Source organism: Anabas testudineus, chromosome 2 (assembly GCF_900324465.2).
Source record: "Anabas testudineus chromosome 2, fAnaTes1.2, whole genome shotgun sequence".
Classification (NCBI taxonomy): Eukaryota; Metazoa; Chordata; class Actinopteri; order Anabantiformes; family Anabantidae; genus Anabas; species Anabas testudineus.
Window position 1 is genome coordinate 6,397,753 of NC_046611.1, and position 20,292 is coordinate 6,418,044.

Below are 20,292 nucleotides of genomic sequence, written 5' to 3' on the forward strand. Positions count from 1 at the left end.
GAGGCTTTCCATGAAAAATCAGGATGTGTGACTGGACTCCTGACGAGGTTTACATACTCACCACCACCCACAGTAGATGGACACAGGTGTTTTCACTCATGTTATGTCATTAGCCTGTATTCAGTTCATCTCCTTTATTCTAATGTCAAGTTCGTTGCTACTGTTGAAAAAGCAAAAAAACATTCTTAGTACTAAATAAAATCTCTACCACAACTTTATTCCAATAAAAGCTCTGTCCCACATCAAGGTGAGAATACCCTGTGTGTGTGTGTGTGTGTGCAAACCCTAAAATCAGTATTTTAATGCTGAAATGCTGGAACAAAATCTGTTACAACAAATTATTTACTGTCAAACCACAATCTGAGAGTTTCTCTCTCCAATCCCTGACACATGGCTGCTGCCTTGTGGACAGAGGTAGTACTGCACTTACTGACACAAAATTAAACTTAAAAAAAGAAAAAGACAAAGACTGATTTGTCTCCAGTTTCATTTTGGCCACTGTTTTATTTCAGTTGTAGAAAAAATGTTGGGAGTCATTTTATAGAAGCAGTTTGATTACAGTCATGTGAATGTTTAAATTCTGTTCTATCAGTTACGGTTTACGGTAAGACTTAAATTAACTTCTGTGGTCTTGTACTGAACATGGAGATTATTTTAGCAACATTAGCAGGTGAAAATCCTGACTTTCACTCACCATTAATTCATAATACTTTTTAATATTCAGTTTCTGCTGTAGCTTTGCTTTGCACTTCAAATCCTGCATCTGTAACCAGAGGCAGAAAATAATCTTGTGACTTCTCTTTTTGTGGTTTAAAACTTCTTACCGCTCTATCTGTGATGTCTAAACTCTTTGTTCACCCTTAGCGTGTCTTAAATACGGCTAAAGAAACAGATTCGTCTTTGTTTGTCGATGAAGGCTCATTCGAGTTTACACCAACTTTGAACCATAAAACTCAGCAGTTAAACCCCCCATTAAATTTCAGATGTCAAACAGTCATGGACTCATATAATGAGATTTGTCACTAACAACAAACAAATCTAGAAAATCTGGAAATGTAATTTTATTAAATGTTAATGATTTTCATAAATTAATTACTACATACTGGAACCAAGTTTAAATATTAACAAGTTTTGGTCCAAAATATATGATGGCTGGTTTAGAAATGCTGATCCGGGTCAACAGGCGGACTGAGGGCATCATACAGGTGCTGAACAAACACCAGTTCCTGTTTTTCCACAATCGCAAACCACTGTCCAAGCCGCTTTGCAGAAGCATCATGTGTTCCTGCTGGGTCAGTGAGTTCAGCAGCAGCTGGGGTCAGGCTGACTCTTCTTCTGTAAGTTCAGCAGCAGCTGGGGTCAGGCTGACTCTTCTTCTGTAAGTTCAGCAGCAGCTGGGGTCAGGCTGACTCTTCTTCTGTAAGTTCAGCAGCAGCTGGGGTCAGGCTCACTCTTCTTCTGTAAGTTCACGGTGTTGGTGTGGATGAGATGATCAGCTCTGTTGTCCAAAGCCATGATACGACGCACCGCCTCCTCAAAGGCCGATGCTACATTTGTAGCATCCCTGGCGCTCGTCTCAAAATATGGGTGTCCGCCGTTTTCGCGGCACCACTGCCGAGCATCCTCCCCTGACACCTGCCTCTCGGGCACATCCAGTTTGTTGCCCAGGACCACAAAGGGGAAGTTGTCAGGGTCCTTTACATCAGCATAGTAAGTGAACTCCTTTTTCCAGTTGGCCAAGTTGCTGAAGCTCTGCCCATCGTCCAGGCTGAAGGTGAGCAGGCAGCAGTCGGAGCCGCGGTAGAAAGGTGTGCGCAGGCTGCGGAAGCGTTCCTGACCTGCCGTGTCCCAGATCTGCAAGGTGACGTGGTGCCCGTCCACCTCCAGCTCCTTGTTGAGGAACTCCACGCCTATGGTGTGGAAGAGGTGTGAGTCGAACTTGTTGGTGACGTAGCGGTTCATGAGCGAGGACTTGCCGACCCCGCCGTCGCCCAGCAGGATCACTTTGAGGAGAGACGACTTGGACATCACGACTGCAGTGAGTCAGGACAGAAGCAAAGAAGAAGGTAGTTTCACCTGAGGAGGACACACATTTTAATTAGAAAGCAAAGCATCAGCGCAGCTACACCTAAAGTGTAAACTTCATTAGAAAACTATTAAAATAAATAAAACACTACTTCTTTAGACGTAGTTCCTTATTTTTCACAGCCACAATCATTAAAACTTAAACTTCCACACTATGATTATTCACGTATGAGCATTTTGGAAACAACAACTGAACCTAAGCAGAAGTAAAATCTGCTTTGCTTGCACAGTTTTGAATTAATATGGTTTATTATGAGACACTATGAAAACAGTGGCAGCCGACAGCACAGCACAAAAATAACTTGACCTTAGTAAACATGGTAAGAACAAGCTGCTGCTCAATCGACCCTCACTGAGTGTTTACATTATGCCTCACACTTTGAGGACAGTTAATCCTATCACACAGCCTCCTCACTACTCTAATGAGCTTCCTACACTCACTGTGTAACGTGTAAATGCTTAAAATGATCCCTGCAGCACATCACATGGACCATCAAGTCGCCCGTCAGTGATGCAGTTCAGCAAGAAGAATTCAGATCTCTCACCATTACATCAGCGCTCTGTTCGTTTTGTCGTTGATCTGCAGGAGAGAGAGAAAGTCTTTAACTTCACGGATCACAAGGAGGCTAAAGGAGTTCACCCACTCGCCGGCTCGTGAGGATTTGAGATCAAATTTAATCCCGTATCACACACACTCGCATACTTTGCAGACTAGCTTAGGCTAATGGCAATCACTCCACCCACAGCCCAGTACGGATCTCAGTGATGAAAGTGGGAACGTTAAGCAGAGCAGGACTAAAAGGGAGCGAGGAGACATTAACACGATCAGCTCAGGCACCACAGTAATGCAGATTGTGGGATAGATACAGCGAGACTGTAGCAACTCATCCACCATGGTGATGAGATTGTCACACCTTGTTTTGCAAAAGTCAAACTAACTTTAAACCACTGCACCAGACTTCAGTGTAGCTGCAGCCTGTTTGCTCCTTTGCTAATACAAAAGTCACTTTAATACTTTCTAAATAGACTAGAATAGAAAAAAACTGTCTCTAGTGATTTTTCCTGCAAACATTTCAAATATTTGCTGGTTCCAGCTTCTTAAAAGTGAGAACTTGAACCTCACATGAGATTAAACAGAGCATCTTTGGGCATATTTTACAATTTCTGACAGTGCTCAGTCAATTAGCACAAGATGTTCTGCAGTTTTGAAAACAATTTCCAATGTTTCGTGTCTTTCACAACAATTGATTGAGTAAAAACTAGGCAATCAGCACTACAGGAAATGTTGTTGCAATAAATAGCTTTAAGAGGTCACTCCAAATGTGCCTGCTCCACTAACCTGTGTGATATCAGTTCATACATTACTGTCAGTGCAGCAGCTGACGTTAGGCTGCTCGGCATAGTTTAAAGAATTAGTGAAAAGTGAAGCGAAGGGTTAAACTCAGCTGTGGATTGAAGGCCTATAGACTGAAGTCACATGAGCCGGCAGCAAGAAGCGTTTTCAGGCAAATTATGAAAAATGTAGTAAATAAGTTCTTTGTCCTGGGACCTTTAAACACAGACTGCAGCGCTGCTCCTGTCGTTTCCTCTTTGACATTTGCCAAAGAAACTAAATGAATGAAATACAGAAGCAGGAATGAATGGACATGGACACACACACACACACACACACACACACACACACACACACACACACACACACACACACACACACACACACACTGAGCAGTCATGTGCTTCACCCAGCAGAAGGCCACTATTTAAAGAGGAGGCTGCTCCTTGGATTGTTTCCAATAAAGAAATTCACATTTCCTCAACATGACTTGATTCAAACCTGCAAAATGTTTTTGTTTTTTAAATTAAAGGTCACATAGTAATAATTTCCCATCATGCCAGAGGAGCTGATACAGGTGACACACCTCAGCCGGGGTTGATCTTATCAGTCTTAACTAGATTTATTTATGACCTGTTGTTTCTACATATTTGTCCACTTTCAGTTTTTCTTTGCAGCTGAGGACGTGAGAGCTGGAGACACAGTGCATGAGAAGACACGAAAGTTACTCCTACCATGAGGGCATATTGTCCTCCCAGTTTCACTTAGCATGCATTAACTTTTAAGAAGAAATCCAGAAAAAGAGCAAACACTGTCACCAACATGCTGGATGTAAAACTCTGTGAAGGAGCAAAGCAGCAGAGGTGTGTCCGATAATGGGCGCACAGGCAGCCGCGTACTTTACCCACTGTGATAAAGGTGTTGAATCCCTCCAGCTGCACCTGTCCGTGTGGCGGTCAGTGCCTGGTGGACTCCCCCCGTTCATGGCGGCTCGGTGCTCCGGTGTCCCCGCTCATGTCTCCACTCGGAACCGCCAGCGTCGCTCATATGACCCGGAGACAGCGTCACGTCTCCTCCCATCATGCGCTTTCCTGGAGGCGGTCGGAGCGTCCACATTTTCCTCTGTGACGAGTCTGTTGAGGAGGAAAATAGTCCCACATGTGTCCAACTTTAAGACTCCAGAAATAGTTTTAATATGGAAAATATTATTCCCAGATTAGGGAAAAGGGTTAAAGCTGGTTCCCGAGTCAGAACCAGAGCCTGTCGGTAGCAAAGTATTTAAACTAAGAAGGATTTTATTAGCTTCTTTATTTATTATTATTTATTGTAACACCAGCAGAACAAAACAAAGATCTCGTGTTGGATGGACAAAATAATTCCCAGTGGACAAAATCAAATTCCAGACCTAAAAGGCTGCGTTGGCCGGGAATCGAACCCGGGTCAACTGCTTGGAAGGCAGCTATGCTCACCACTATACCACCAACGCATCTGTGGAGGTTCTCTGCATGTGGAAAGACTGTGCTGCAGATTTATTAACTAAATGTTTATCTAAATAAATCTTCAAATCCGGAGATATAAGTGTGTTAAAGCAATTTCTCTTTAAATGTGCACACAGATGGAAGTTACTCAGTAACTCAGACTGATGCCCAGAGAAAGTGGAGTACTTGTATTTGTGCAGTTATAGTACATTTTAGAGCAACACATGCAAAGATTGTCCAGATTTATACATCTCTGAAAGTTTTCATGCAGATTAAAGTGATTCAAAATTCTCCAGAACAGCCTTAACAAATGTTTTATTTAAAATAATTATCTTATTCTACTACCTTCTTATAAAATTAAACCCTCTGTCCCTGCACCAACTTTTGCAGACACATTAAATTAGAGGAAACCCAGGACAACAAAGCAACATGGTGACAACATTACAGAAGATGAACATACTGTATATGAAGATTATGATTTACAGGGATGTCGAGCAACTTCCAGGTGTCGTCAACCAGCCGGAGCTACTGAACACGACCTCCTCTCTACTGTGTTGTGTGTTGTGTCAGTTTGTATCTGCGTCCATGAGCAAAGGAGAGTAAAAATAAATAGCTACAGGCACTGGTTTGACGGCCACCGTCACTAAAAGGGTGAAATACTTCACCCAACAAAACCTCAGCTTCAGATATGAAGCGATAATATGAAGAGATAATATTTGCAGAACTCAGTGTTACTGTGATGTATACTGCAACAGCTATAGAGCCTTCCTAATTTAATTTCTAATATATTAATTTAATATTTATACTTTAAACAACACTGTAAAACCTGAAGTAAAATACAGTATAAAATACTCTCTATGTCCTGATGATTTGTAAGTGAGTCACTGACTTTATAGAGAAGGAAAACGGTAGGATCTCCACCCTCAAGCTGCAGAGTACTGACTCACATGCTCGACAGTTTCTAAGCTCACATGACTCATCCACTGCATGCATTTGCTCCAAATGAATGGGACAGTGTAAAACGCTTTGGCATGTTGTTGTTTAAGGAATTTATCCAGCATTCATTCCCAGAATGACTTGCGAGTGCAACAACATGCACTTTTACTAAGAAGAGTGTCCATAAGTGAGGGCGGAGGTCATGTATAAGTGGCTTTACCGTAGTTTTCTTGCCAGAAAATGTTCATGTAATAGAGAGAAGCGGCTAAATCAGCTCCTGTGAGGGAAGATAAACTGATGGGCAATTAGAGAGAGCAGAGGAGACAGGAAATGATTCAGCAGCAAGAAGATGATGAAAGCTACTTCTTGAAAAGCTGTGGTTTGAAATGCAACAGGCAGTGACTTGGCTTTTCTGCCTGTAGTTGAAAAGTATCCACCATTTCTAATTTCACAGTTTCCTGTTAGTGAAGAACGAATCCAAAAGTGTTGTTTAAACTACAAAGATGGGCTTCATCCTGCAAGGAAGAAGTGTCTTTAGCTTCTGCCTGGATTCTTCTGTAGTGTTTCTTTACCTATGCAGTAAATCACACAAACCATTAAGACTAAAATAAATGATCCATTAACCGATTAGTTAAACACCAGAAAACATACATTTCAGCACAGTTAATGATTTATTAAGTCAAATGGCAAAAGATCAACTGGTTTTATTTCATTCAAATCAAAACAAGTCATTTGTTGCAGGGTGGGATTTTGTGATGGCAGCTTTTAACTATTTTTGTCATTTTATAGACCAAACAGATTCCCTGATTCTTTACCAGCACACCTGGATTTTAGATATGGGTTTAGAGGCAGACCCAGCTGCTGTGGTACCACTGTTGGCCACACCCGCTGCAAGTCACAAAAGTCATTGCATCCTGGTCAGGGCCGCCCTGCCTCACCCATGCAGGCAAGAAAAGGGTGCCCCTGGACACCTGTGTGACCTTGCAGTCCGATCCTCCACATCTTTTGCAGCGAATCTTCTGCGTCTGCATCCCTTCTACGCCTTGAGGAAGCTGTCTCTCGCTCACCCCGCGGGACGAGTATTCCTCCCTCAGCTGCCGGAGCTCGGTGCAGGCCATTTCTTCTACTGACATCCGGGCGAAGGTCTCAGGCGACAGAGAGCCGCTCAGGAGGCCCTGACGTAGGTGAGCATTTTTAGGATTCTTCAAGTTGGCCACCTTGCTCCTCACACACGCTTTGTATTTGACTTGGTTGGATCTGTGGAGCTCGTGGATGTGTTGCTCGATGTCCCCAGCCAGCTCTGCAGCCTTGTCCTGATCAGGACTCTCAGAGCGGAGAGCACCAAGGAGGAGCTGAACACATTTGGTTCTTACACATGAGAAATCAGAAGATGCACAAGTGCTACCTGCAGCAGAAGTAAGACTGTGGAGGCCAACATCTGCCACTGAGGATGGTGCTTCCTGATCTTCTTTTTCAGCTTTCACATTCTCCATAATACTGTCCCTAGAGTGGGAATCCTCCTGCTTGGAAACTCCTACATCTCCAGTCTCGTGTTGCAGAGAAAGCTCAGGATCTTTGCTCTCCTCTGTGCATTTCACACCTTGTGTAGCTTTGCTGTACTGTCTCTTCCATTTGGACAACAAGCTCTTAACTGTCTTCTTCACGCTGTCATCAGAGCAGGTCTTCAGGAGCCTGTAGAGAACCTTGACAATGTCCGTTGTTTCCAGCTGTTCTGCTGTGATGTGGGATCTCTCAAGGTCACCGAGCAGGGTCAAGATGTTCCCATAGTGTCTGTCAGCACTGGATTTCTCTATCTGCAGGGCCCAGTGGACTATTTCTTTTGCATCCATCATTACTACAGAGAAAGGTTTATGGTAACATAGTAAATATTATAATTATAAGAGGACAGGATACTTAGCCTTTAAGTAAAAACTCTTAAAAACATGTCATTTAATGAATTATCTTTTGTCAGTCATAACAAATGGAAATGCGTTTTCCTGATTTCCCACTTAGCAGTTTACAAAGTTACATGTATTGAAATATATTTTTGCACATATTTGTGGTGATTTACCTCATGGTTTGCAGCGTCTTCAGAAAACAACAATTTCAAAAGACGCCTGCATGGGAGCAGCCATGTTGAAATAGTCTTCCAAAAACGGAAATTGCCTGAATCCACCTCTAGATGGTGTTGTCGTCTCAGAACCTGGTCCCAAACATGATCATGAAGGTTTAGAGTTAGTTGGAGCTAAATGTAAATACACATGTTTAATATGTAAGACACTTCTTGTTTTGTTTTTAAGTTATTTTAAACTAGATATGGATTTTTAAAAGCTGGTGGTTTATTAAAAAAAAAAAAAAGAAAAGCCAAATATAAGCCTGAGTGAAAGGAGCGTCATCCTGAATCCTATAATCGCTTTTGTAATACCTTATGGTGTGTTTAATCTGCTACTGAATCGCAACAATAAGGCCTTGCAGTTGCAAGGTGATTCTGTGATTTGTCTGCAAACGTACTGCAGGATTAGCTCTTTAGGTAAGGATTTAGGTGTGTGCATTTGGATTTTCACTTTATTCCCAATGTGACAACAGGTATTCAGTAACCACGCTAGTTTCTGTGTTTATTTTCAAAACTCTTTCCTACGCGCTAATCAAAGCAACAATCTGGATTAATATCTGCGTCAAAGCATAATAAGGGTTGGGGATGTGACCCTGATGTCCGGGGATTAAAGTAAGTCTAAAAAGACAGTTTCCAGTATGTTCATAGATTAATCATACAGATACATGCAGCCATGGGCACGCACACAAGAAGAAGAGTGGAAGGTATCTCTAACAAGATGAGGCAAATCTTTTTTTGTTGTGCAATTATATGTTTTGAAAGAAGAAGATGAATGAGTGTTAGGAGGATAATTCATGGTTGCAGATCTGAGACAAGAAATGCTTCCATGCATCAAAACCACCACAGTGGACACACTAGTTTGCACATAGTTGTTATTATGCCCTCAGAGGCAATTAGACAGTTTAATATAATTGCAATACATACTACTGAAGAGTGACGTGTGAATGAAAATAGAAACTTTGTGTGGCCCAAAGGTTTCTTATGGGAGTTTTTTGTATTATTTGAGTGGGAATGCTCCAAGGCTGAATCAAATCTGTCCATCCGTCTCTCAGCTCAGTATAGCTAAGTGCTAACTTATTCTGTAGAGGGTGGTGGGGTGGCTGGAGGAAATTGTAGCTGATGATAGACGAAAGGCAGGATACATTCTGGACAGGCAATCGTTCACATCACATTCACACCCACCGATTATTTAGAGTCGCAAACTAATCCCACCTGCATGTCTCTGGATTAGAGCAGCAGAAGGAAACCAACACAGACATGAGGAAAACATTCAAACTCCACACAGAGTGGAGGCCTCAGCTGGTGTGAAATCTAGGGGACTGAATAACAATTATTCACTTTGTTTGTACATTTGCAAAGTCACGCTACGCCACAATGTGGTAATTATATAGTAAACACAGTTTCAAAGTGTAAAACTTCTTTAAATTTGAATAAAACCACTGATGCATCCTGCAAACATTAAATTTGCACTTCCTCATTTACAGACATAAAACAATATGTATTTTGTGCACAAAAAAGATACCACAAGCTGTTTGATTTTGATGATGATACTTTGGTAGAGAGAGAAGAATGTATTTGAACTGAAATGTGACAAACATAAATAAAAGTCACTCAAAAATTTCTCTGCAACTAAATTCCAAATAATTAAAAACATCACAGAAAACAACATAAGTTTGTCATTTGTGTTTGTGTATTGTCTTACATGAACAGTAGCTAAAAAGATTTGCTAATTAATAAATTGATCTATTGATTTATTAGCTTGACAAAAATTATAAACAGTGTTGTCCCTTCTTTGATCCCTTAAATCCATATAATGAAGAATAAAATCCAAAAAACTGTTTAGATATGTTTTTCTAAATTACATAAAGTGAACTAGAAAGTAGGTTTTATACCAAGATTACCTTTTAATTCAGTGGAGGATATTTGAAAGCAGCACTATAATCCAAAGTATGCTTCTCTCAAATTATATATGTTATTATTCACGCACAAATACCTCCATGACATGTAAATCGATGAGTAGGGTGCCATTATGTAAGCGGTGGTGTGACATCATCCTCTTATATTAAAATTTAGCTTTCAAGATTCATGCAGCTGGGTCCAGTAGCGATTGAAGCCCTGAGGGAAAACTGATACAGTGTCTCTTCGTATAATAACTCCGGGCTCTCAACTCTTCAAACAGCAGCTTTTAAAACCTCAAATGGAAGTTAAAGCTTTCAGGAGGCTTTTAGCAGCGTTAATGTTTAACTTCTTTCTGAGCATAAGTGTGCTGGCTTAAGGAGTTTTCTGACAGCGTCTCCGGTCATGTGCAACCTTAAGATTTTCAGGACGAGTCACCAGAAGTTGTTTTGTTTCTTGTCAATAAGGTTGTTGAGAAGTGGATTTTTGTGGACAGAGCCTCTGACCTTTCAGTCACAGGAGGGCCCTCACCATTTGTGTGTGTGTGTGTGTGTGTGTGTGTGTGTGTGTTGAGGTGGGTGGGGTCCAGATGGGCATTTAGTGAACATATGTAAGACACCTAAAGAAAAAACTCCTCCTTCACCAGTCAACACTTCGCAGGCCTCTGCTTCTTGTTGCTCCAGGCACACATGACTGGAATTCCTGAAAACACTCATAAGGTTCCTGGGATCTTATCAAATAAATTCACTGCGGCCTGTCTGCATTTGCACGCTCCTTATCTGTGGGAATGGAATTTTACCAGCACCACACTAACGTGACACCCGTTCACCAAGAGGTGGCGCTCTCGGTACTGTGCTGATTCCAGTGGAGCACTATGAGGAAGTGGAGTCCTGCTGTATCACATCCTGCTTTTGTTGTCTCCGCCTCTTGTGCACACCACACCACACTCGACTGCTCTGAGCTTGAGAAATACTGAAGAGGAGGTAGTCTTTCTTGTTGAAGTGATCAGTTTCCTCATGTATAAACATTTATGATTCCACGGTAAGTACCTACACGTCCTCCCCCAGCCCTGAAAACTGCCCCTGACTCTCCAAAGACATGTACAGCATGTATGAGTACATATATGCTTGGTTTAGGGTTAACTCATGTGGACTGAAGCACTCACATTATGAAGGGTCAGTGCAGGTCATTCTTGCATTCTTGTAGTGCACTATTCAACTAGGGAGTGTCAACAAATTACTGGGAGGTTTGTGTAAATTTTATTTTGCTGTCAACTGACCAAAAAGGTTGTTTAAATTCCAGCATTGCATTGCAGGATTATGCAACATAAGGTACAACATACTTATAGTCAGTCGTTTTAGTGTGTACAGTGGGCCACAGGCGCGTGATTTGCCATATCTGTACCCAACAGTTTATTAATCCATTAAAAAAAGACATAGATGAAATAATCTTGGATTTTTTGGGGGGTGCTGATAGATTTTTTACATTTGGACACAGCCAGACTATTTACTTCCTCTTGTCTCCAGTTTGTATGCTAAGCTAAGCTAATCAGCTGCTGTTTGGCACTATGTACTTGTACTAGCATGTGCATGGTGTGAACAGTTTTATCATCTAAGAATTAGTGCATTTCCCAAAATGTCCAAAAGAGTAAATGCTTATAAATGCTTTTTACAGTGACTAACACCAATAAAATGTCATCGTATATTACTTTGGGTTCTTGTGGGGGGAGGTGTTGCAGTCACAGGGGGAGGGGAAAGTAAAAATCAACCTCTTTTTTGTGTGTGTGCTTATTGCTTTTGACAGGGTGTGTGGTTGGGGTGGGAGTCGAGCTTGCCTGACTGCTTCCTACACATCCAAGCCATCCGTCATGACCTTGAGTGTGATCTCAGATGACTGAAGTGGAAGTTTTTCTTCTCTCTGTGTGTCTTATCTGCCACAGGCTTTATTCTGGTTTGACTGACACTTTGAAAGGTTTCTGTGAATTTCTATTTAGGGACGTTGAAACCACACCAAGTGTCACAGTTTAACTTGTACTTATTAAAAGTCTTGCACCACCTCAGACAGGAAATGAGACTGGCCACAGATGCAACTACAGCAACTAGTGACTGTTTTGTGTTTTTCTGATACAACTGTTGTCAAAGACAGAATCAATGAGAAAGTACGACGTATTTGAGTTAGTTTGTGATTTGTTCCACCTTAGAGGGAAGAGGTAAATGCATGTTAAATGTTAAATGTTTGTTGCAGGTTTTTTATCATTATAAAAAAACTGAATTTCATAAGACTTCTGCTCATATGATGCAACACTTGGCAATACTTCAAAGAAATCCACACTCCTAATACCTAGCTCTGTTAAGCCGTTGTACCAAAAGTGGTGACCTGAAATATAAAAGAATATATTGATTTTAATATTCTGCTCACACACATGATGTTACTCTGGAGAACATGACATAACAACTGTCTGTGTTTTTTTTTTACCATATGTTCCCTCTGGTGCACAAACAATATCCCACTTTGATTCATCATCACATTTGTTTTCCCATGAGGCATCTCTCTCTCCCACACACACACACACACACACTAACTGGACACATGCTCGGCCTTGTGGGAAATCCACCACCAGTGGGCCCCGGGTTACAAATAACCACATCTTCCCATCTTTCTAGCAGTTGTCCAGCATCAACCCGGACTAATATTTGTAATGTGATCACAGTGAAGGGGGTAGAGGCTCGACGTGCAAACTGAGCACAGGTGTGAGGGGCTTTTTAGTTTAGTCCAGCTGAGTGTGTGTTAGTTAGTGTGTGTGTGTGTGTGTGTGTGAGCGTTTAAATTAAAGGGGTATCACATAACATGAGTCTCAGTTCCTCCAAGTGAGCTTTACTGAATTACTGAGAAAATGAAAAGAAAGCAAACACGGCACTCACCGTCACTGTTACTACTAGAATCAAATACCTTTCATAACATCTTGATTAAAATTACAGGTTACCGATGTTCTCTGTCACAGAAACAAGACTTTATAAACCGAAACACACATGAGCTTCAAACCACCCAACATAACTTTAAAGCAGCGTAATAGTACAGAGTAGAAAAGTTCTTATCTTTATCTTTTTAAACTAGCTTAACATTAAAGCCTGATGCCTAAAACTGTGTAGGTCAGACCTGTTGAGTCATACACTCCACAGGACGTCTGAAATGTCTCTGGTATTTGCCACAAATACGTCAACAGCATATCCTTTAAGTCCTGTAATGGGACAGAGGGGCTCCATGGACAGATCCTCAAATGGATTGAGATCTGGGGAAGTTGGAGGCCGAAGAGACGCCTTTGCCATGTTCCTCAAACCACTCCTGAACAGTGTTTGCACTGTTGCATCATCCGTTGGCATGAAGGGCTGCACTTGGTGCTAACAATGTTCAGGTGGGGGGGTACGGGTCAAAGCAACATCTACATGAATGCCAGGACCCAAGGTTTCCCAGCAGAACACTGCCCAGGTATGACCAGCTGTTGTTGAGTACTTTGAAGATAAGAGCTGAAAGAGCAGCGTCCTGTGTGTACGACTGTGTGACCGAAGGCTTTTGTTTGATTTTACCATCATGTATATTTACAGACACAAAGAAGAAACCAGATGTAATTATTTGCTCTGAAACTAAATACCTGTGATTACTGTGCTGCTACTCAACATGAGAAAGCCTCGCTAACCTCTCTATTCAGCATTTTTAAGAATGGTGTGAGAATTAAGACAGGAATCTACAAATGTCATCTACAAAGTAGATTTTTGGTTTTCCAAAATGGAACGGAAAGAAGCAACATTTTTGGCCTGAGATCTCCCCCGTCTCTCCCCCTGCTCTGGTAATTTCCGTTGGGTGATTGAGTCTGAATTCCAGATATCCCACAGTTAACATTTATGGGCCTGTGTGTGGACAGGACACATCTAAACCCTTCAACCTTTCATTTTTTCTCGTTCCCCTTCTTTTCCTGCTCTTCACCATCTTTTCCTCTTCGTCCTCCTCATCGTTGCTCCTCTGATCATGTTATCTTTAGGTCACTTTTCAGACGTGGGCATTTTTATGCACTTTATGATCCTTTTTCACTTATTCCTCTCGTTTGTTGTAATTTTTTCTCTATTCCTGTGTATCGTCTCTCTTATTTAGCTCATTTTTCAACTTTCTATAGTCACTTTAACAACATTTATGGCCTTTTGTCTTAGGAATATTAACGCTTCCTAGTGGGACTTTGGCTCAGGGTCCTCTCAGGCCTCTGACGCCCTCTGGCCTGTTTATTAATCCATCCATAACTGACAGGTGGTTAATCCATAGTAATAGCTACATCATCAATTAGTTCATAATAACAACACCCATGATTGTTTATTTTTAAACTGAGTTCTGGGATTCACCAACTGTTCCAGACTCAAAGCTTCAGAGACTTCAGTAAACAGACATTTAGGAGACAGGCGTGCGATCTATCAGTGTAGTAGCAATGGCAAATTCAAATTCAGAAAAACAACAACAACAAACAAATACATACCTCACGTGGCAGCTCGAGAGGCTGAAGGAGGAACATGAGGAATCCTGCAAGTACTGGGAAAATCAATGTCTTTCTAAAAGCAGAAAAATCGATTCTCTGGAGGATAAAATCCTTGATCTCCAGGAACAGTTGAAACCAAGCATCAAGAAGGACGAGGAACTAAAACAAAAACTAAAAGTTATCGAAAAGGAGCTACAAGCGAATGAAGAAGAGAAGTCCATCTTGGAGGAGAGAAATAACCTGAATGAGAAACGACATCGACGAATTCAGTTAGGACTCGAACAACAGTTAAGTGACGCTCATGAAAGTTACAAACAATCTCTGGCAGAACTGACACAGCAGAAAGATAACGCGATATCACGCATGCAAGTAGAATTTGATCGAAAGCTGGCCTTGCAGAAACAAAACGCAGAATTAGCACTGAAGGAAGAGGCAGAAAAACATGAGCGGGACTTGACAAAGTTGAAGGAACAGCTCAGTCAGGTGGAGGAAGAGAACAAAAAAGTGTTGGCCAAACTTCGGAACGAGTTAGCACATAAAGAAGAGATCATTGTAGAGGAACGAAAGAAACACGAGGCGGCTAGATTTGAAAATAGACTTGAGTACAAAGCCCTGGAGATGAAGTTAGAGAAGAAGGAACAGACAATTAAAGAACTGAAGAGTCGGCCGAACCTGGCTACAACTGTGACTAAATTAAAGGTCACTCTCGCAGCGAAAAGCACAGTCGTTGAGAACAAAAGCAAGGAGATTGCTGTTTTGAAAAAAGAAAAGAAAGACATACAAGATAACTGGTGTAGAGAAAAGGACTCAAATGCTATTCTGCTTCTGAAATTGAATGACTTGATCGACAACAACGCGCGTCTAGAGAACGAATTAGCAGAGGAAGTGGCCAGGGTGAAAGAGACCATAGAAAACATGAATAGCATCAAGAGATTCAACTCTGAACTGACAGAAACTGTCAGAAATCTCAGGTATAAAGTGAAGGCCAGTGAACCACACCTTAAGAAGAAGAGTGCTCAGATAAGACACCTGGAGACACAGCAGCTGAGGCTCAAGGAGGATCTACAGGCATGTATATCTGTTATTGACGAGCCTAAGAAACTCAGGAGCAGACTCATTGTTCTCAAAAAACGCTACTTGGAAAGTGACGGCAGAGTGCAGATGGATGAAGAAACCAAGGTGGCCTTTCAGCTTCGGGTTAAGTTCTTGAAAGACAAGATTGGTTGCTGCGATCGGATCCATCAAAATAAATGCTCTGAATTGAGAATGATGCACGTGCGTCTTGAGAAATCCTTTGAGCACTTGGACGACACCAGAAGATTTTTCATCAAATTGCTGAACGAAAAGATTCAAGAGGTGCACGAGCTGAAGAAAGAACTCAAAGAGACAAATATGCAGCTTAAAAAAGCAACAAAGCCCGCCCAGAAGAAGGTCAGCTCGTGGATTAACAAAAAAGTCCTCCAGGCGGCTCCAGCCGGCCTTGAGTTGGCAGAGGAGTCGCCCTCGCTTTACCCAGACACCTGGCAGCCACTTGGACACCCAGACGACAACATCACGTCATCCGTGCACTCCTGCACAGACACCACACCATCATCTTCACATGGCTGCACCACAATACAAGTGCAGCCATTTGTGGACAACGGGGGTGTGACACCGGTCGACATCTGAACAACAACCGTCGACATCTAAAACAGCGCCGAGCCGGTGAAGACCTCCGCTTTATCTGTTTATCTGTATCAAGAAGAGCATGTCTTCACCGAAAGGCAAATTAATAAAATGAATTGGAGCATATCTAGCGATTTTCGTTCATTTCTAATTATTGTGGTGAAATATTTTACACATTTAAATTCTAAATTGTTCATTTCACATGAATAAAACCCTGAAATGTTGATACATGAACAAGGTAGATTAAACACAGTTGAAGATGATACATGTTGTTTCTGCAGAAATCAAACTGTTCAAGCTTTGCGTTTGATTCATGTACAGATTCAAGCAAAGAACTGAAATCTTATTCCTGAGAATTTAATTTAAAACCTCATCAATATGTTGGTGACTGAAATGCACCACTGAAACTTTCCACTTTCAAAGGTGAAAATATAGCACCGAAAATGTAATTAATTGAAAAATAAAGGCAAAGATCTGTTGCTATAGAGACTTGGTGTAAAACAAAAATAGTGGTTGATAAAGGTGCAGTGAATTTTAACCACTTTGTGGACTGACAGCATGGAAGAAAATGGCTCCTAGTTACAAACAGGTGAAAGCTCATAGAGCTCCCAGACACATCATCATGTTGTGTCTCCATTAGGTCATTTTACATAAACGCCTCTTGTTTGATGTCGTTTTGTGTCTCTTAGGGTTATTCTGGTGTTTTTCTCTTGTTTTGGATCCATTTTTTGTCTTTTTCCGGTTGTAATGTGTCTCTTTAAGGTCATTTTTCAACTGTTTGCGATCAGTTTGGGACCTTTATCAGACTTTCAAACAAGAAATATTAAACAGTCACTCCTGGTTCTGTTCCTGGTAGGCCCAATTGGAAATCCATCCATGCCTGCAGCAGAGTTATTAAACACATTACTCAAATCTTCTATTTCCTCTCTTGGCGCATGTCCTTCACTTGAGGAAAGGCTGACATACGGTATGAAAACAAAAAACTGTGAAAGAAACTGTGGGGTGAGGTGTGTTTTCAGGTTGCAGTTGGGCTCAGGCCAGTGTGTGCACACGCGTACATTTGCTGTAGGTATGTGCTACAGCTCATGGGTATGTTCACACACTCCCACAAATTCCTGAACGATCATGTGGCGAAGACATCAGCCAGCAGAGCGGAGGAAACACTGCCTCCTGCTTCAGTTATCAATAAAAGTGCGCACACACACACACAAATACACACTGTTTTGTTTTATTTAGAGACGACAAAAAGTGTGAGCGGTTTAGGTGTCAAAAAGGGGTGTGATCCACCTACACTTCGTTGGTCCAAACTAAAATAGCAACACTGCATCTGCATTTGTGCACTCACTTCCATTGGCTTTGAGGAGAATATGTATACAGGTAACTTCTTAAGAATACGTTTGCTAATGATAGCAACCTTCTCAGCTGACATGATGTGCTCTTAAAGGTTAATTTAATGTATCGCTGCCTTGTAAATGTCATCAAAGTGGACTCAAAGGTAGCTTATTTTTCTTTTTTATGTTTAAGTCAGTTTGTGTTTATAGGCCTATAAGAGGACATTCCTTTTATAGCAAGGCAGCTTCAGCAGAACTTCAGCTCCGAAAGATCCACAGTCATTTGCTGTAATTTAATCTCAGAATTTCAGGGTTAGTATCTGTAATTTCCATGTGGTCTTATACCATTGAATAATTGCAATGCTTGGTATGAACACACACACCCTAAACAGAGTCATCCATTCTGGACATAACACACGTTTGACAACTGGCTGCTGCAGTTAACCTCAGAACTGCTGAACATGTATGTGGTGAGATGCACAAATGTGTCGCTCTGGCAGCTAAAACTCTCTTCAGAAGATGAAAGCTGCACTTACAATAAGGTTTGTGTGATGAAACACATATGAACACACTCTAAATGGGGACATCTGAAGACCAGAGCACAGGTCATGCTCTTTTCATCCCCCCTGGCTTTGAACTGAAGCTTTTTGTTACTGGCTTGATCTGATGTAGAAAACCACAACAGTGCATCTCACTTCCTCGCTCTCAGCCAACATTCAGTACTTGTTTGATTCCAAAGGAGGAACTTTAAAGTTAAAAAACCTTCACAACTTAGAGGAAGTAACACTAAACAGGAAGATGGGGAAGAGTCATTTAGTCTAGAATGGAGGCTTGATATCTTGATGCAGTTGAATAAAGTGGAAGCAGTTCCCAGCAGAGTTGAAAATGAGGTAAATGCAAAAACAAAAGGTTTGTTTAGAGAACGTATCTTAAACTTATGGCTACTAAAATCGATTTGCATTGAAAATAGATGTTCTGCACACATAAAGTGTCTGTGTGTGTCTTCTATTACCCAATTTCCTTCTAAAATTGATCATAAACATCTTTAAAAGGCAGTAATTGCAACAGCTGCTCAGAATCTGTAAATTACCATTTTAGGCCATTTGGTTTCTTTGTGTAAACATACCAAAAGCACCACGGAGACTGTTGGGTTAATTGCGTGTACTCTAACACTGACAGTGGGTGAAACGTAGCAGCTGTGGCCAGAGGTGGAAAAGGGGAAATGTTTCCTCCGCACGGTGCAAAGGTTCACAATCGCCCTGGCAGCCTGGACAGAGTTACATAAGAGCGAACATGTGAATAAAGAAAAGGCAGGAGAGTGAAAAAATGAGGGGAAAGATAGAAGAGAGAGGACAAAAAGGGGGAGGAGGGAGAGAAACCAGATGATGTCATGCATTTCATAGTAAGAGAAGGAGATCAAGTCAGTAGAGCAAACACACAAACATCACACTTCTCTTCTTCCTTCTCTCATTCTTTCAGTCAGAGCGAGATGCCGAGACGCTGGGCGACAGTCACAGCGCAGGCCTCCAATTTCAGCAGAGCTGGCAAACTGGCCTTATTTGGCATCCCGGGAAAAAATAAAGGAAGAAAGGAGGGAGGCAGCGAGGGCCAAAATTCCACATCAGGTTTTTATCAAACCAAGACTGATGTGGAGTCAGCAGCAGCCGCTCAAGCTGAGTTTGTCTACTAGGAAAGCTGAATAGCAATATGAGGTCAGCCATTTTGAGGCCTGAAGCCTTAAGTAAGCAGAGATAAGCAAATCTAAGTTTCTGCCCTCTAATGATTCTCTCTTCAATTCCAGCCCTGTTTAATTAAAAGTAAATACAATAGTGAGGATGGAGTGAAAACACTGATCTAAACTCGTCTGAGGAGCCTGTGTAGAGGTTTCTTTGTCTGTCACTGGCTCCGTGTGGCGACCTCGGAGCACAAACAGTTCATTTTGACACATAAAGACACATTCAGCGGCTCACATCTGACAAAACAACCAAAAGGAAACAGAACAGACACCTCCTTGTCTGCTCTGCTCTCGCTGGTTTCAGAAATAGCCGCCCCTGCTGTTATCAAGCCTGGGTCACACTTCCTGTCTTTCTGCTGAGCTTAAATTCACGAAAGGTATTCTGGGTACAGACGGGAGGTACCGTAGGTCTCCTCCCCTTCCTATCACCCCTCTCCTTACTCCCCCTTGCCCACCCACCTCTGTCAGCAGCAGGAAGTGCAGCACTCCCACTTCCTCCTCTGTGAGAGCAAATGCAGAAGTAGAGATGGTTCAGGCAGGAGAAAGGTCGCTCTCAGTTCTCTATCAGAGTCGCTTCATTGTCCCGGTCATCATTGTTAGCAGTAAAGGGCAATTCCACAAAGCAAAATAATCCACTATAGACTGTTAGTCTAACTTTCTTTTGTGAACAAGAGAGTCGAAAAAAAAAAAATCAGGGGTCATAATTTATGCATTAATTTTGTTCCCAGCAAAGCATCAACACAGCAAGATGCATCTGTAAGAGTTTCATAACAAAACATGCATAAAACATAAAACATCTGCAGTAGCATTTGTGTTTTCAGGCCAGAAGAATTATTTCTATCCATGAGGAGTACCACATCCACTGAGGCACTCTGCAGCAGCACTCCTATAGTAAACTACACAAACAAAATTCATGCTGGAACGATACATGTACGTGGAAACACGGAGTCATGCTGGTGTGAGGTAAATGTTAAACACTGCACCATAGTGCCACTTTGTACCACGAGGCAATTACAACAGCTACAGTTTGGTGTCGAGCAGGTTCTTGCTGTCTGCAGCAGCAGATATCTGCACTGCTCATACGTACACACTTTCCCTTTTTTTTAAAGTGAAAAAAAAAACGTCTCTTTGCATTTTCCTCCTAAAAACCACAAATTTTGAAGCTGCTGGATGACAAATTTTCTGGCCCGAGCTGCTGTCC

The 20,292-nt window shown here is 41.7% G+C and overlaps 2 protein-coding genes and 1 non-coding gene across 8 annotated transcripts; all 3 read right to left on the reverse strand.

Moving 5' to 3' along the window:
• Window positions 1-470: 470 nt before the first annotated feature.
• LOC113164695 (ras-related protein Rab-9A-like) lies at window positions 471-4,481 on the reverse strand. Of its 6 annotated transcripts, none has more exons than XM_026364097.1 (3): window positions 4,327-4,481; window positions 2,631-2,665; window positions 471-2,076 (listed from the first exon to the last, which is right to left on the reverse strand). In XM_026364097.1, exon 3 carries the CDS (start codon window positions 2,026-2,028, stop codon window positions 1,426-1,428), a length of 603 nt encoding a protein of 200 aa, XP_026219882.1. In that variant the 5' UTR covers window positions 2,029-2,076; window positions 2,631-2,665; window positions 4,327-4,481; the 3' UTR covers window positions 471-1,425. The 6 variants fall into 6 exon arrangements, with proteins under 6 accessions (XP_026219882.1, XP_026219883.1, XP_026219885.1 ...); XM_026364098.1 differs by having other exon boundaries at window positions 2,527-2,665; XM_026364100.1 differs by having other exon boundaries at window positions 4,323-4,481.
• Window positions 4,482-4,832: 351 nt separating this feature from the next.
• On the reverse strand, window positions 4,833-4,904 carry trnag-ucc. The gene has a single exon. It is a non-coding gene; the product is annotated as a tRNA-Gly (tRNA).
• Window positions 4,905-6,496: 1,592 nt separating this feature from the next.
• Window positions 6,497-8,007, reverse strand: LOC113164109 (transcription elongation factor A N-terminal and central domain-containing protein). Its single transcript, XM_026363240.1, has 2 exons — window positions 7,904-8,007; window positions 6,497-7,687 (listed from the first exon to the last, which is right to left on the reverse strand). Exon 2 carries the CDS (start codon window positions 7,683-7,685, stop codon window positions 6,675-6,677), a length of 1,011 nt encoding a protein of 336 aa, XP_026219025.1. The 5' UTR covers window positions 7,686-7,687; window positions 7,904-8,007; the 3' UTR covers window positions 6,497-6,674.
• Window positions 8,008-20,292: the final 12,285 nt, after the last annotated feature.